The sequence below is a fragment of the Sander vitreus genome, chromosome 5, assembly GCF_031162955.1.
Source record: "Sander vitreus isolate 19-12246 chromosome 5, sanVit1, whole genome shotgun sequence".
Taxonomy (NCBI): Eukaryota; Metazoa; Chordata; class Actinopteri; order Perciformes; family Percidae; genus Sander; species Sander vitreus.
Window position 1 is genome coordinate 28,234,938 of NC_135859.1, and position 17,301 is coordinate 28,252,238.

Genomic DNA, 17,301 nt, shown 5'->3' on the forward strand with positions numbered 1-17,301 from the left:
AAACCTCAGGAGATCACAGCGGGAGAGGAGACTCCCACAAAGTAAAAAACAAAAAGTGAAAGAAAACAGACACAGAGCGCTAAACAAGACTTGACTGCAGCCAGACTCATCACAAACCTGGCAGCCTGCTGCCTTGGCTCGGAAAAGAGCAGTTGGTTAGCCTTCCCACAATGCAACACATGAGGCAGCAGGCAAAACAACAAAGTTCATGGGTGTCTGTCTAGCAGGGAAAAGGAAACACCTCTGTTGATGCAGCAGACACAACAACAGCGCCGACCCCAAACACATCAGTGAGGAAGAGAAAAGCAAACAACACAGAGGCAAACATGTACAGCAAGCTTTGGCAAGTGCACTTGGCAGAGAGTGCATGCAAGCAGGTTGACGAGCTGCTTGCATTTCTATGACACGTAGAGGATAAAGAGCAAAAGAAATCCAAATAAAAAATAAGACATGGAGAGCGAAAGAGAGTTAAAATAAATGTTTGTCTCTCTTTTAAAAAAAAGATTTACTCTGAACAGCCAGACTCTGCTTGCTTTCTTCCACACAGCAGAGCGTGCCACATATTTCCACTTAAAAGATGAGCTAAGACAGAGAGAGAGAGAGAGACAGAGAGAGAGACAGAGAGACAGAGAGAGACAGAGAGACAGAGAGAGAGACAGAGAGAGAGAGAGAGAGAGAGACAGAGAGAGAGAGAGAGACAGAGAGAGAGACAGAGAGAGAGAGAGAGAGAGAGAGAGAGAGAGAGAGAGAGAGAGAGAGAGTATGATATGAAGCCTTAAGGAACAATGAACCTTTAAAGTCCCTGCTTTATAATCACAGTTGAAACACTGGAGAATTTCAGTAGAAAAGCTATTGTCACAGTCGGTCCTAATCCTATAATCTGCAAGAGAAGCCATGATGACGCAGACATTTTTTTTTTTTTTTACATAAAAGAGCCTGCAATAAAATTGAAAATATTTTTTTTTAAAAGCACTAAAATTAGGGCTGCGTATCAAACCTCAATACTTTTTTGGCACAAACTAAAATGTGTTTGTAGCACCGTGTGTCAGAAATTGTCAAGTACAAACAGCATGCACCGAATGTCAGATTCATCATTTTATGTAGTTTCTTTTTATTGGGACCAATTTTAGACAATATTTAACATTTGAAAACTTTGGCTTTTTAAAGTAAGGTATTGAAAAAAGTTTCTAAGGTATTATATCGAACCTAGTCTCAAAATGACATCTAATGACATCAAGCTCTTATCAAAATAAAAGCTCAAATAACATTTACAATAGAGTCATTATTAGCTTCTTCTTTTATTGTTTTGTATGTTTCTGATTCATAGTCACTGTTTACTGAACTAATCTAACAATTCACAGATGGGCTGCCTAATACAGTAGGATGCACTGAACTAAGTCTCTAAACTTCAGGAAATGTTTCTTCCTTCTTATATACAATATATTAAAAATATTGATGTCAGGTGATTTTGTGTTATTTAGTTGCATGTTTGTTCTCTCCAGCGTCAGCTACCGCCTGATGAATTCTGGATGTGGGAGCATGAAAGGTCAGTTTAAAGGGGCTGACAGATAGCGCCCACACAGATCATAAATGATATCGCCACTGTGGCTTCACTGTGTAGGTTAATGCGTGGGCTTTCTAAGATGAATGATTATAGCCATGGTGAAGTGTGCTCCTTTTCCAGAATAACTTCTTCTTTACATAACTTTTTTTTTTTTGAAAATCAAATAATTGCACATCTAAGGGATATTTGCTAATTTGTTTCTTTTCATGTGTGTAACGCTTTGTCAAAGTTCCACTAATGAAAAAATGTAAGCACAGACCAGCTGACAGTGTGTAGACAGTATAGCCACATTGTTGACTGTATTACTTTGTATTTATTTATGTGCTTTTTATGATTATTGATTATGATATTATGATTGTATTTATTTATTTAGCCTGTGAAGCACTTTGTGACTCTGTGATAAGTGCTATATAAATAAACTTTACTTACTTACATGTCTTATACTGATGAGGCAAAGCTGAGGATAATATATTCTCTTTCCTTATCGTCATGCAAAGAAGCAGACATTAATACCAGAGCAGCTTTGCTGCTACAATGTTTCATTATCTTCTTTCAGTGTTTACATTTTTGTCCAATATCACATGCTTTGTCTTCTGATTGTGTTGTGAATGCATAAACATTTTAAAGTTTTTCTCTTTATGCCACATTAGCCTTGAAGCATTTTTGTAGAGACAGATTTCTTTCATGGATTATGTTCTTACATTGAGTTCGACATCTCAGGCATTTAGTTTTGATTTTGCTTATAAGTAAACAGAAAGTACATTGCATCTAGAGAGAAAGAAATGTCTGATAGGTATCTCTGGTAGAAACATGAGATTAATCGTCCAGATTTTTTTGAGGGAACACTGGAACAAAAAAACCTTAACATTCACTGTGGCCAAAAACCATCCATTAAGCAGCACCACTGCTTCATTAACATCCAATTACACTGTAACCAGAGACAAAAAAAGTCATTAGTGCTTTCACATTAGAGAAGGGATATTAAAGCCGTGAGGTCAAAAGAGGAGAAGCAGGATTTTATAAGCACATTCCTCAAGTTCTAAAAGGCCTGAGTAATTTAAAACACAGGTATACTGAAGCCTTGGAAACACTCCCACCAACCCATTAATGCCAGCAGGTTAACAATTCAAATCTGATGCACACTCACACACACAAACACACACCTCTTGAAACATACGCTGCCTTCCCAGGAATGCTAAGTGCAACAAAGCAAGGAAACAACAGTTATTCACAGTCGGTGTTTATGTGATTTTTTTTTTACTCTCCATCACGTTCTGTCTCTTTGTCTTTATTCCTCGCTCTGTCTTCCTTTAATTGTGTCTCAGCTCCATTTATCACCCCTTTTGTAGTACAGTATATTCAATACATAAACAAATACAGCTGCTGCGTTTCATCTAGCCTGTGATTAGTCTTGTCGACTGCACCACAGCCCGCGAGAACACAAGAGAAACAGAGAAATATGCCACTAACTCCCTCAGGACAAGCATTTCTGGAAACTCTGTATTGTTTGTGAGGAGGAGGGAGTTGCTATTATCTGTTTCTGTTGGGGTTCATGCTTTGCTTTTGTATAGAGATCATAAATTATCCAGCCTGTAAATGAGAACAGTTTACAGTTAGACAATAAGGGACTTATTATTGGACAGAATGAGAGAAGTATTTGTATCCAGCAGAATGACTTTGCTAGTGGGATGTTCAAAACACGCCGCTGGGCTGTGAGTGTGAGAGAGACTCAACTGTATGTTGTATACCAAGTGCATGTTTAATGTATCTGTACGTCCTATTTAATAACATTTGAACATTTCTGTCTCAGTGTGTGTGTGTGTGTGTGTGTGTGTGTGTGTGTGTGTGTGTGTGTGTGTGTGTGTGTGTGTGTGTGTGTGTGTGTGTGTGTGTGTGTGTGTGTGTGTGTGTGTGGTGGAGGCTGTGTTACAACAAGATTGAGATGGAGAAGATCAATGCCCCAGCCCGGGGCCCTGGGAGAGTGACTAACCATCTAATTAGAGGGAAGAGGGAAGAGCTGGAGCTTTAAATGAATAATTAGTGCCTCCTCAGAGACTGGGCCGAACAATGCGGGGAAGAGATGAAAAATGGCCGCTACACTGCATAACTGACAAACCTAATAGCCTGTGTCCCGAAGAGTCCCGGAGAACTTGATACTGGGGCGACTGGGAGATTAAAAGATGAGCAGACACTTTGTGACCACCTCAGGCTCTAGATACACACAGTGGTGCACTTCCATTTATCATCATTCACTTTCAAAGAGATCGACTTTGTGTTCGTCTACTGTGGCAGGTAGTCCTGGTTATCTGGAAGGAATCCCCAGGAATGTGCAAAAACAGTTTGCCAGGTAAAGAAAATGTGTTACGATGCAGCAAGCTTGAAAGGTCCCCCACAACAACGTCCTCACATGTGACTTGATGTTTGTAATCAGTGTGTAGAGAAAAGATTGCATTCAAATCATGTTTGTTTTTTTCAAATTCCAATTAGCGAAATGTCATATGTAATTTATCCAAAGGCCTGCAACTAACACATTCATTTAATCATTCAAATGCAAGTTGCACAAATATAAATTGCAAAGTAAAAGTGCATCATTCTTACGTCATTCAAACTGGCCTAAAACATGTTGTCACAAATGACAGAGATAAAACTAGAAAACGAGAAAGAAAAGCATTGTTCCAGAGATTGTTTGAAACTAACATGAGTATAGGTAACACAAGAATAACTGCTAAAAACACCTGTAATAGCAATGAAAGTAATGATGTATAGCATATAGAGGATTGTTTTCTCAGAGCTTAGTCAGCCCTCATACTAAACATATAACTTTTTGTTGGAGGAGGGAGCAAGAGAAAAAGAAATGCAGTCATTAATCAAAGGGCCTTATTAAAGAGGGAGTATGAATGTGCTCCATAAATTTCATTTACAAATCTGCCCATTATATTATTACATGCTGCATCTTGTTTGCACAGTTGACATTTTCGTTTGAGGGTAGCACAAGATAATTAATGGAGTGATCAAATCAGAAATCAAAAGGTTTTATCCTCTGGGAAGCATGAATGGGGCCAGTAAATTTCATGGCAGTCTACCCGACAGATGTCGATGTTGAGATTAAGATTTATTTAGTCATTCGTAGAATTTTTTGCCCACACGTGGCAATTGTCAGGGAGACACCAAAAACATGTATCCTCTTTTAGTAGTTTTTAAGATACCTTATCAAGGGTCACAATGTTGGCCAATGGAATGTATTTATAATCTGAGACACAAGAGTTAGGGAGTTAACCTCTGAAGAACATGAATACTAAATGTAATGGCAATCAGGACAGGAGCTGCCAAGATATGTGGCTCTGGACCACACTGTAGGACCACCATCATTTTTAGCCATGCATAGCTCTTGGACCACCACTTTGATCCAATTTTGCATACTGGATGGCTTGCCATTAAATTGTGTAGACATTCATGATCACCAGAGGATGAAGTCTAATGACTTTCCCTGTAGCACCAGCAGGCTGACATTTGTTATTTTGAGTGATATCTCAACAACTACTGGATGGATTGTCATGAAATTTAGTACAAACATTCATGCCCCTATCAGGATGAATTGCAAAAACCTTTGTTTATCCCATGATTCATCTATCATCTAGTTTACCTATATGTTGTATGTACTCCTAATTAGCAAATATTAGCATGCTAAACTAAGATGGTTAACATTGTCAGAGGTGTCAAGTAACAAAGTACAAATACTTTGTTCTCTTACTTAAGTAGAAATTTTGGGTATCTATACTTTACTGGAGTAATTATTTTACAGCAGACTTTTTACTTCCACTCCTTACATTTTCACGCAATTATCTGTACTTTCTACTCCTTACATTTTAAAAATAGCCTCGTTACTCCTATTTCAGTTCGGCTTGTTTTCATTCCAGCGTCAAAAAACATTGTTAAAAAAAACACAAAAAAAACAAAAACCTATCCAGATAAAATGCGTCATCCGGATAGAGTGAATATGATTGTGGTTGGATGAGAAGTATAAACATATACCATTCCGACACCCTATTGGTTTGTACGCAATCCATCGCACATGACACAAATCACGTCACACTCCAGCAAGGAAATAGCAGACGTATGTAGCCTAGTACGAAGATGTCCGTGGCAGAGACTCAAGAGAACTCGAGCGAAATGTCCCAAACAAGCACCAGTGAGGAGGTTGGTAGCCAGGAAGACCAGCCAACCCTTCTACATCCCTGGCCGTACCTGGAAGAATTTTTTCGAAATGGTTGGATGCAAAAACAACTCCTTTCGAATGCGCTGCAAGCTCTGCGCACCCAAGTACCACGAGCTAATTGTTTCCAAAACTCGCCATCTAATTTGAAAAGGCATATTGATATTATTTTTTTCCCCTTACATTACTTTTACACTTTTAAGTAGTTTTGAAACCAGTACTTTTTGATACTTCAACTTCTACAGAATTCTTTTTAAACCCTAGTATCTATACTTCTACCTGAATAATGAATGTGAATACTTTTGACACCTCTGGACATTGTTAACATTTTAACAGCTAAACATCAGCATGTTAACATTGTCACTGTGAGCGCACTAGCATGCCAATGTTAGCATTAAGCACAAGGCACTGCTGTACCTATGCACAGCCTCACAGAGCTGCTAGCATGGCTGCAGAGCATTCATCAATCATATTAACTAAGCTAATGCTTTTTGATCAAATTTGGCTGAAAACTGGCAAAATGAAAAACACAATGTGCACTGTGAGCTCAAATTACTATAGCTGAACAAAATCCAATAATAAAATCACATTTATTGCACCTGTACAGAACCATGCTGGTATACATTTCGCTGTGAGCCCTCATTCCTGAGAGCTAAATTGGTTGATCCTCTATTCATCTCCTCCTCTTTACCAAGACATGCACTAAACAATGGCCATCTACTTGTTCTCATTAGCAAACATTCTACACAACCGGCTCGCCTTGTAATCAATACCTTTAATTCCCTAATGGCCCTGGCTAATTTTACCCCAGCCATGTTGAGAGAGGGGAGGAGCCAGGAAGAGAGAGGCTAAGAGATTAAATCTACCTCATGTCCTATGGCTTGTTTTTGTGAGAGTCTCTACTTTCTAGTTTCTGTCTGAGAGTCTCCCAACAGCATTGCAGGCAGGTATTTCCCCTGAGGGCAGGTGTGGGTGGAGCACTGAGGAGGTCAGAGGTCAGAGTAAGATGACAATGAGTATGTTCAAAGCTCCCCAACCCTCTTTGCCAGGTAAGGACAGGCCTAATGCAGGTGAAAGGGGACACGTCAAACTCACAGATGTCCAAAAATGAGCATCCGTCAAGCGCCAAATAACTGCAGAAATTTGTACGATCTTTATTTTCTGAGAAATCCAACTGTAGTGAAACAAATATGGCTGTGTCACAGGCTTCTGATTCACCCTTCTAAATCTGTAGAGCCCAAACATCTCTCCTGTCTCTTAGTGTGTGGACGGTTGACGAGTCAAATATTAGCAGAAAGTTAACTCCATTGTATGAGTGAGCAGTTTTCAAATGCCTGTATCTCTGAATCGACATGAAAAAAGCACCTGTAATAATTTTATAAATAATAAAGCTCTAAAAAGAAGGAGGGTGGCATATTTCTATGAAAAATGTATAATAATATATTTGGTTGGTAGGAAAATTCTTGCTAGGTAATTCTTTAAATTTACCTGGGGGCGGTGAGGCAAAAAAGCTCATTTTGGACACTGGTTGCATGCGGGCGCACACACACACAAACACACACTTTTTTTCACACACATTTTCCATTAACTACATTCATCAGGTCTATATGAGTGTAGTTCTTTTATGGGGAGCCACATGATTCATTCTATTGGATCATCTGTTAGAAATATTTCTTTGAATTTTAACAACCTAATTTTGCTTAGTTTTTTTTTTTTTTTTATGTGTGTGGAAAAAAAACAAAAACACAACAGTACAATCCAAGACTTAACCATCACCACAATATGACTGACCTTACCCCAACCTTAATCCTCATAATTGTAACCTGCAGCAGCCTCTTAAAGAGGTAAGGAATGGCCAAAATGTGCTCACTTCACAAAAATGTCCTCACTTTGAAGGTCTAAATCTCTGACTGTCAAACGTACAGGAACAAACACACACACACACACACACACACACACACACACACACACACACACACACACACACACACACACACACACACACACACACAGTAACACACAGAATCACATCTTTCTCAACTCAGTGATGCCTGAACCTGCCTCAGTATTTGGGTTGGGAGGGTTGGTTGTGGTGAACGCTTGTACAAGACCACCTAGGGGAAATATTTTGCCTTTAAAAACAATGACAGAGAGTGAGATAAATACTGCAATAACAGAACCTGAAGGTATCCCTGGTTCATGCTACCACAACAGCCACGAGGCAGGGCTGTGGTGCTTCAGTCTGGGCTCAGTTTCCAGACCACATGTCCGACATGTTCGGCTTGTCTCGGCCTCTTGTTCATTATTTTGACTCGCACTTGTTCTTGTCTCAGTCATTCATTCAGCCGTTTGACTTTTCCAGCCTATTTTTTCTCATCTTGATGCACACGCTCAGTGGTGGAATGTAACTAAGTAAATTTACCCAAGTACTGTACTTAAGTATAAATTTGGGGTACTTGTACTTTACTTGAGTCTTTTCTTTTCATGTTACTTTCTACTTCTACTCCACTACATTTCAGAGGGAACTATTATAGTTTTTACTCCACTACATTAATCTGACAGCTTTAGTTACTAGTTACTTTGGAAATTAAGATTTTTGTACACAAAACACATGGTTTATAAAATACGATATTTTATTATAAATTAAACTACCCAACGATATATAGGCCTACAAGTACAGCTGAAATGATTAGCCGATTAAACACTTAGATTGACAAAACTGTTTTGATCGTTTCCAGTTTCTAAAATGTGAAGATTTTTCTGCATTGAGTACTTACTTTTAATACTTTAAGTACATTTCCCTGATGATACTTACATACTTTTACTTAAGTAACATTTTCAATGCAGGACTTTTACTTGTAACAGAGTATTTTTACAGTGTGGTATTAGTACTTTACTTCTTCCACCACTGCACACGATCTTATTTTCTTCACAGCGCTGCGATTTAAGGCATCACACCTGCGCATTCTAAAATGATTCAGTGTATTCATTGGTTGGATGCAGGTAGCTGTTGCAGAGACAGGTACACCTCTTTATCTTTAAGAGGCTCATAAATTAATCGATTTGTACAGGCAATGGTGGGCTTATGCCCATTTTGGTCTTAAATATTGACTGATACTTTGCTGTGCTTCTATTTAGACTTGACACCTCTCAGTCCTCTTCTTGTCTCCGACTCCACTTTACCTGGGCCTGCAACTGATTTGTACTCGGCTAACATGGTCTTGAATCAACTGAAAGAAAATTAATCAACAACAATTTTGATAATCAAATAATAATTTAAGTCAGTTGTCAAGAATAAATCCCAAGAATGTAATCACTGTAATAATAAAATAATAAAAATGATCTAGTCAGATCGATTTGAGACTAGCTGGCAGTCTACTCAGGTGTCCCACAACTTCAAAGTGCCATTTAGCAGCTTCATGAATCACTCTTAATTAGAGCAATATCTCATCACTGCATATTTTCCTGAACGTTCAGTAATAAAAACATTGAGCCAAACACATAGCTACTTTGTTTTAATGTCTTCAAGGTGTGGCTGGTTAGCTTGCCAGATGGATGTGGTTCCTCTGGTAATGAGACTGTTGTTCCATGTTGACAGGCAGTGTTAATCAGATGTTCCCTCGATTGTTTAAATGAAAGTAGGCCTAAAAACACATTGACAGCTCTATAACAAAGAAACATCTTAAAATATCACAAAGTAGCTTACGGGAATTCTGGTGTACAGATAATGAGAATCATTACCCAGCACAGCAGGTATTGTCAGCCACACTAACAATGGCACCACACTCTGTTAATAGAAAATATATAACTTAAGGGAAAAAAATTCCATCCTGTTAGCGTGTGCTATTTTCATTATGTCTAAATCAGTGGTGGAATAAGTACACAGATAATTTACTTAGTAAAAGTAGCAATGCTACAGTGTAAAAATACTGGTCCAGTATTCAAAAATATTTACAATAATATATTTGAGATGTAGTGGAGTGGAGTAGAAGTATAAAGTAGCATAAAATGGAAATACTAAAGTAGAGTACAAGTAACTCGAAATTGTACTCAAGTGCAGTACTTGAGTAAAAGTGCTTTATTATTTATTTAAAAAGTTTGATGTCGATTGATATGATGTATAGCGTGAATTAAAACTTTAAATGCACAAATATTATAGGGAGTTTTGAAAGTCAAAAAAATCTCAGCACTTGGTCGTGTAAAAGTAAAAAAAAATAGCTTTCTCAAACTCCTGAGCTGAGGTGGATAACTTTGATTCCTGCACGTAAAGAGGTGGGAGATGTGAGTGTTTAAATGGGTTTATCACCCAATATTATTACTGGGTTTTATTTAATTAATTCTTATTATGGTCCTCCACATGAAATATATTCTAAATAAGCATTTTCCTAAAAGGCATTGTCCCATTAGGGTAAGCCTCACAGCTGCTGCAAGTCTCTTTTTTGCAGAAAAACACAGTGGAACAACAAGTTTTTCTTGGTTATACGCTATGCTGTTGAGAGATGAGCTCCCACCGTGCAGATCAAAGTGTCTTTGTCTTGGCAAATGCTCGAAAACTTCACCCTGACAGTTACACTATCTGTCAATCAAACTCAGCCAGGGCATATCATGAAGCAAATGCATGTCAGCTTAAAAGAGCCACACCAAAACAAAATGTCCTTCCAGTATGTAACACTCAGAAAAAGGAAATGCTCAACAGGAACAATCACATGACCATCTGCCACAACAGTGAGACATACAGAACAGCTTCACATTTGACAACATAAAGATGTTATTAACATTAGCTGAATATATTTTTTACTCACAAATAATTTGCCATCTATTGAATCAGTAATCTGAATGGTTGTTTTATCACAACTGGGTAAAATGTACTTTCAATATGAGTTAATCTCAGAGGAAACTGGCCTCAACGCAAGTATCCAGAAAATAGATTTTCGAGACATTCCAGGAACCATCTGACTTTTGTCAGTCCCTTAATAATTTATTTTGAGCTGTCAACTCTTTATCTGGTGAACCCACTGGTTTGTAGAAGCAGAGTAGGAATTTACGGCACAATGACCCTGAAGGCCACAAGCCGAAAGGCGTTGTTCCGTTGACTAAAAGTGAGTTTTACCTCTTTGAAGTCAGACAACATTAAGCCTTGTCTGCCCTATGCACTGAGACTATACAAATAAATCAGTACTGAACCGACCTAGTGCACAGTACAGAGAAAACTGAATTTCACAATGAATGAAAGTGATTTTAGAAATGTACATTTTTTTAGTCTGCTACACAGGAACTGGACTTCAATAAATGATAACTCTTGTGACAAGGTTATGTTTTGCTGAGCGTTTAGTGGCCTGAGAATGAGAAGGGCCTCAAAACCAGCATCCACCATGACACACCAGAGAAATGTCAACCTGTACAGTAGTCAATGTGCCTTAACAGCTCGCCTTTTGAAATGTTTAGATAATTCTACCACATGATAACTGCTGCCATGAGGGATTACTAGGATCAACAAATGTTGTGACCTACACTATAATCCACCCTGTCAGACTATATGTTTCTGGCCTCATGTGTGCACACAAGCAGGGTGTGTCACCCTCACCAGGGTGGCATGACCCTAGATGACAGGGAACCCAGCTGGATGACAGACAGACCATTGGCAGGCTCCAGGTGCCTCAGCGAGTGGCCACCAACTGCCAACCACGCAACATCAAATGTAAGCAAAAAAAGTAGACAAAATGAAGGCACAGACAAAACAAGAGCCAGACAAAATGAAAACAAAGACCACTGTTGCCCTTACCCTGGCACACCACTGTGTTTTTTCGGTTTTTGTGTTGCCAGCCACAGACTGAGAACAGTGACACTGATAAAGCATCAGCATTCTCTCAGTTGGCAGCTTAAGCTTTCAAAGGCAGCAGATTGAGAACAGGCACCGCCAGAAGGTGAGGCACCACGTGGCGATTGTGGTTTCACAATGGATGAGACAGAGCATTCGTGTCTGAAAGCTCCCTGGTATCCCTGCAGGGAGAAACCGTCTCCACTGAGCAGGCATGTTTTCATGACACTGGATGCCTGGCTCACAGCAAACCTCATCTCCTTTTCTTACATTACAGGTCTCCGGATAACGTTAAATGCCCAAACAGAAAGAGGAGCGTTCATGTAAGACAGTATTTGAAACGGGCGACACTCTCAGCCGTTAGAAATGGGCCACATGTCGCAAGGATGAGTTCCATGCTGCACAGTACTGGATCCGAGATAAAAACAAGGCTGAACCAGCACATGGCAAATCCATCTGGATCAAAAAATGGCCTAATTTCAGCTAAATGGACATTTGTCTGAAATAGGTCAGTCAAAAGTCTAATGGGATACACACAAGCTCCTATACACATAAAAACGCAAGCCATTCAAACTGCAGGCTTTAGTCAAGCATGCTACTCAGACAGGATAATGGTGGGATAGCTAGAGGGGCTGGGAGGCTCTTGAGGCCTGTTGGTACCTACTGCAGTGAAAAGTCACAACATCTTTAAGTCTCAGCTAGTGTTGTTTTCGTCAACAAAAATTATGACTAAACATCGTTGTCAACGAACCTTTATCACGTGATGAATACAAGACGAGACGCAACGTAAATGCTGGTCATGTGACGATGGCTATAATTAAATGTATAATGCAATATTGTTGACGAATAAAAACGAGACTAAATGTGGTTTACAAAATAAAAACTATGCTAAAATGTCTCTTCATTTTCGTTGACCAAAACGAGACGAGTTTAGTCGCGTTATTATTATTTGGGTCGCACTGTGCAGACGCAGGCGACGTTACTTCCTCAAGCCCTGTTGCGGCATTATTTAATTTAGAAGATGCAGCGGTGAGTTAGAGAGTGAGATGAGCGTAAACGACAACAAACAAAATTAAGTCTGACACAGAGAAAGGGACCGTGGCCGGCCGGTGCGTCTTTGGGAGAAAACGGCATTTGGAAAAACTTTCATTACATAGAAGTGGAAAGGAAAATGGAATGTGTTGTGGAAAAAGATGAAGAGAAATGTGGCCATAAAATCACAGGAAAAAACCCCACGAACCTTAACTCTGTGGCTGTGGTTAATGTGTCTCATTTTAACGTTAGCTTTAGACGTTAGCCACTGGAGCTGACAACGACTGAGACAAACGTGTGTGTGTGTGTGTGTGTGTGTGTGTGTGTGTGTGTGTGTGTGTTTGTGTGAGAGAGTGTGTGGGTTCTTAGTTCCTACCTCACTGACTCCGTGTGTACTAAGCATCCCTTATTGGCCAACACTTTGGTTTTGTCTATACTACCAGACTGGATTAAATAGAATTGCATTACTAAAAAGAGACTAAAATACAATTTTTAGTCTCTTTTTTTACAATTTTCTAGACTAAATGTCATCAATTTTCGTCGACTAAAACTAGACTAAAATAGTCATGGATAATTCTGACTAAAATAAGACTAAAATGCTCAGACTTTTAGTCGACTGAAACTTGACTAGACTAAAAAGAGTATGAACGTGACTAAAACTAATAAAAACTAAAATGACAGCTTGACACAAAGACTAGACTAAAACTAAAATTAAAACAGGCCGCCAAAAACAACACTAGTCTCAGCTTTGCCCCTCCGCTGTCTGTCTACTACTGTCCACCAGTTTTAGGCTTTTATCTGTTGTGGCAAGGATTTCAAAAGTAGAGTATTGTAACTATATTCCTACCAAAAATATTAAAACAACACTAGAGAACTTTTGCCGCTTCGATCCCCCTACAGGTTGGAAGCGGAATTGTCTCATTCGAACTACAGATCCGCTACCTGATCTGGCAAACTTGCATAGTGCAGTTATAGCCGGTAGTGAGCCGCAAAGCGAATGCAGAAGTGCCGTTCACCCTGTTACGAGTTGATGAACCACTGAAACGATTTTGGAAACATTATTTTAAGTTACAAAAAGTTCTCTAGTGTTGATTTAAGGAATGCAAGAGCCAGGCAGAGATATAAGAGAGGTATAAAAAAAAGATATGTGTTTGTAAAATAAATAGAACTGAAGATAAATAAAGAAGGTGGACGACTGTTTAACCTCAGAGAAAAATTGAGAAAAAGTAGGGTAGTAAGGTTTATTACATAAGAAAAGGGGAATGTAATTCATGATTGAAGAGGTAAATTAAATATTTATTTTAGTTGAACTAAATATTTGAGTTCTGCTTGGCTATATTTCAGCTGCCTTTATCTTTCACATTGTGCTCATTCACCATATTCTTTTCGTTACTAAAACAATGCAATAACACTTCTGACCTAATCCGCCTTGCAAAGTGAAGAACACATGGAAAATGTTGAAATAACATTAAATTGTCTTGGAAATGTAAGCACGTGTGGCAGTTAAAAAAACATAACCAAGCAAATCGCTATATCTGAACCTCCTCTGCAGGAATTCTAATCTTTGGCATCAACAACCGTGTAGGTTGATCCACCTGAGTCAGTTTTCAACAGCAGTGATTAAAAAGGTGGAGGGAAGGAAAGTAATGGGATTAAAGACAGATAGCTCTTTGTAAATGTGTGCCAAACCAGTAGAGAAGACACAGAAGCACAAAATCTACCAATTTAAACAGACACGTCACACACATTCATCTAAGAATTACTGGACAGGGACACTCACACCCACATGTGCACAAAATATACAAATATATCCACAAACAGGTAGATGCACATAATCACACGCATAAAAAAAAAAACGTGCCAAAACAAGCTACGAAGCCAAAGGGGAAACGTATGAAAACTCACACAGAAACGCACACATAAAAATACACACATACATACACAGGGGCAATGATTGACAACTCGCATTAAAGTAAAGGCAGGCCCGGGCATGGCAGGAGGAGGGGTGACGGGAGGCAATTAGAGGCATTTTTTAGATGATAATAGCTGTGTTCAAGCCATACAGTCTATAAAAGCTATTCTAAGCAGGCGAGCAGATGAGCATAGCAATGAAAATGGCTGTTCCGTATGCCCATGATATGGCCCAAAGGGCATGGAAGGGCAGAGAAGAGAGAGAGACAGAAAGACAGATAAAGGAGTGGCAATAATCTCTTACTCTGGCATGTAGGGATGTCGCAGTATCTCCAGTAGATCCCGTCTTCATGATCTGCGATGTAGCACCACGGCTGCACGTCCCCATCAGGATTCCTGCAAACATACGTACATGCAGAGGGGTAAAAGTTAGACCATGTCCACACGAAGTTGGTGAAATCTGATCATGTATGTTTTTGTCTCCATTTTGGCTGCAGGTTTCAAATCAGCAGTTTGTTCAAGACCCAAACATTGAGCTTTTTAAAAACTTTCTCCAAAGTGGATAAATCCAAAAACACCTACATGGATTTTAGTGCAAGGCAGGAGACTTTCTATCGTCTCTGCGATTACTCAATTTCAACATAACCAAAAATACACAATACAGGTGTTAAACTGTATTTATGTGGATTTGTCATACAATTTTGTGATTAGAGCTGCAACGAATAGTTGATTAATTGATTGGATGATGGATAATTGGAAGGAATTATTAGCAGCTATTTTCATGATCAAATAATACTTTTAAGCAAAAAAAAACTGCTGGCTCGAGCCTCTCAAATGTGAGGACGTGATGTTTTTCTTTGTCATATATGATGGTAAACTGTGTTGTATCTTTGTAAAAATGTATCTTTTTGGGTGTTGGACTGGTGGTTGCACAAAACAAGCGACAGTTTATAGTTAATAGACTAATCGAGAAACCAATTGACAGAGTAACTATTTGTGATTATCTACACATCTCAGTGAAGCAGTGCAAGAACAATTGTTTTTAAGCCCCAATCAAATCTCTTTTTTTTGCTTGTTCAGCTGTCTGACAACAGTTATAATAAATATGTGAAAATGGAAACAACAAACTCATAAAATAGGCTGTATTAAACATTTACACCATGATAGCAGGTTTTAGCAGGTGTGATTTTGCACACCAAAATGTAACAAGGACGATATTTAACTATTTTTATATTGTTTTGCGGTTTCAAAGTGGGCAGAGATCTTTACAAAAATCTGTCTCCATATGGAAGCAGCGGTGTGTTGGGGACAAACAGTAAAGGAAGAAAGAGAAGGTAGAAAAAGGTAAAGGGAGAGAAGGAAGGGAAGAAGGGTGATGGCAGAGATATGAGGGCAAAACAACAACGCAAAGATCAACTGACAACCCAACTACAGAAGGCTGAATACTTAATGTTTCCGTAGGAGATCATCTTGGCTGTGTCAATCATCCCCAGTAGCCCCTCTTGGCGTTTGTTAGTTTAGCCTTTTCCTCTGTGCTCTGGAGGCTTGACCATGCATGTCAGTAAAGGGCCAGACCAACTTGTCTTTGATGGGTGGAGATGGTTGGAGGTCGGGGGGGAAGGTTCTTTGTTCCAGGGCCAGACACAGACATGAAAAAGGAATGGGTGGTGAGGCAACGCTTTTGTCTGTGGCCTCTTTTAACCCATCATAATATGGCTGACAGGCCCCTTGGTGCTTCTGCTTTTCAGTTTTACTGACAAAAGCAATAAGAAGTGGGATTGAAGATGCAAATGTCTGAAAAGCATTGTGCAGGCTCCATATCTCCAGGGTAATCATGCGACTTTGTACATCATGACCCTTGTGGCAACTTCTAAATTGCTGATGAATTATATCAAAGCAGCCAGTATGCAGAGGGCGCTCATCTGTGTGCTGTTTCAGCTCTATATCACCATTAGTGTGAACTGTAAAAATACACACCCTGTAGACTAAAAAAGCCATCTAAGATGACATTGCTATTTTTTTCAGACTTGACTACGGTATAATTACCAGAGACCTTTTCTCTTCTCTTTTGACACACCTCATTGTAGTATCTTGAAAAAGCCCTGTGGCGCTGCACTCTCCCGTTTCGCCTTTTCTGAACAAAGTTGTGAAGGGCGTTTCCATTTCTTTTCTTCTCCTATCAAAAAAACTATCCTGAGTTTCCTCCTCTCTTTTCACACTCAGAATGAGGCATTGAAAAAGATGTCGTTGTAAAGACTTTTTTGGATTGAACTCAAGTTTAAGTGCCTAAAAGCTTTTCACTCGCGCGCACAACCTATCGTCAATGGGAATGTGTAAAGAAAGAGCTTATGTAGTCACATTTTCTTCATTCTTTATTCTACCATTCTGGCATCAAAAAAAGCCCAGAACTTATCTCAACCTGAAATGTTGCCATGTTCATAGGAATCCAGCCATGTTTTCCAGTAAATTTCGAAACCGTATCATGGGCCCAGATCGGTTTGTTGCTCCACCCAGATTGGAGGCAGACACCTGTTTGTTTAGCCTGAGGCTACTGCTGAAATGAAAAGAGCAAAAACTGGGTCCAACCATCAAAAACATTGGATTATATACCCTTTCTCTATTTCTCTCTCCCCTTCTCTTTTTCATGCCTGTCAACGTGTAATAGCCCTATTTGAAATAAGACTCCCAAAAGCTCATCTATAGCCACTTATGTAATTTACTGCACTTTGAATCACCCCCTAAGGAGACAGACATGAATTACAA

The 17,301-nt window shown here is 39.2% G+C and overlaps 1 protein-coding gene across 2 annotated transcripts in view; it reads right to left on the bottom strand.

Moving 5' to 3' along the window:
- kremen1 (kringle containing transmembrane protein 1) overlaps positions 1-17,301 on the bottom strand; it is a 62,317-nt gene that overhangs the window by 18,169 nt on the left and 26,847 nt on the right. For both annotated transcript variants that reach the window (XM_078251356.1, XM_078251355.1), the window contains exon 3: positions 14,843-14,934. In XM_078251356.1, coding sequence (XP_078107482.1) covers positions 14,843-14,934 — 92 coding nt within the window. The remainder of the gene's footprint in view (positions 1-14,842; positions 14,935-17,301) is intronic.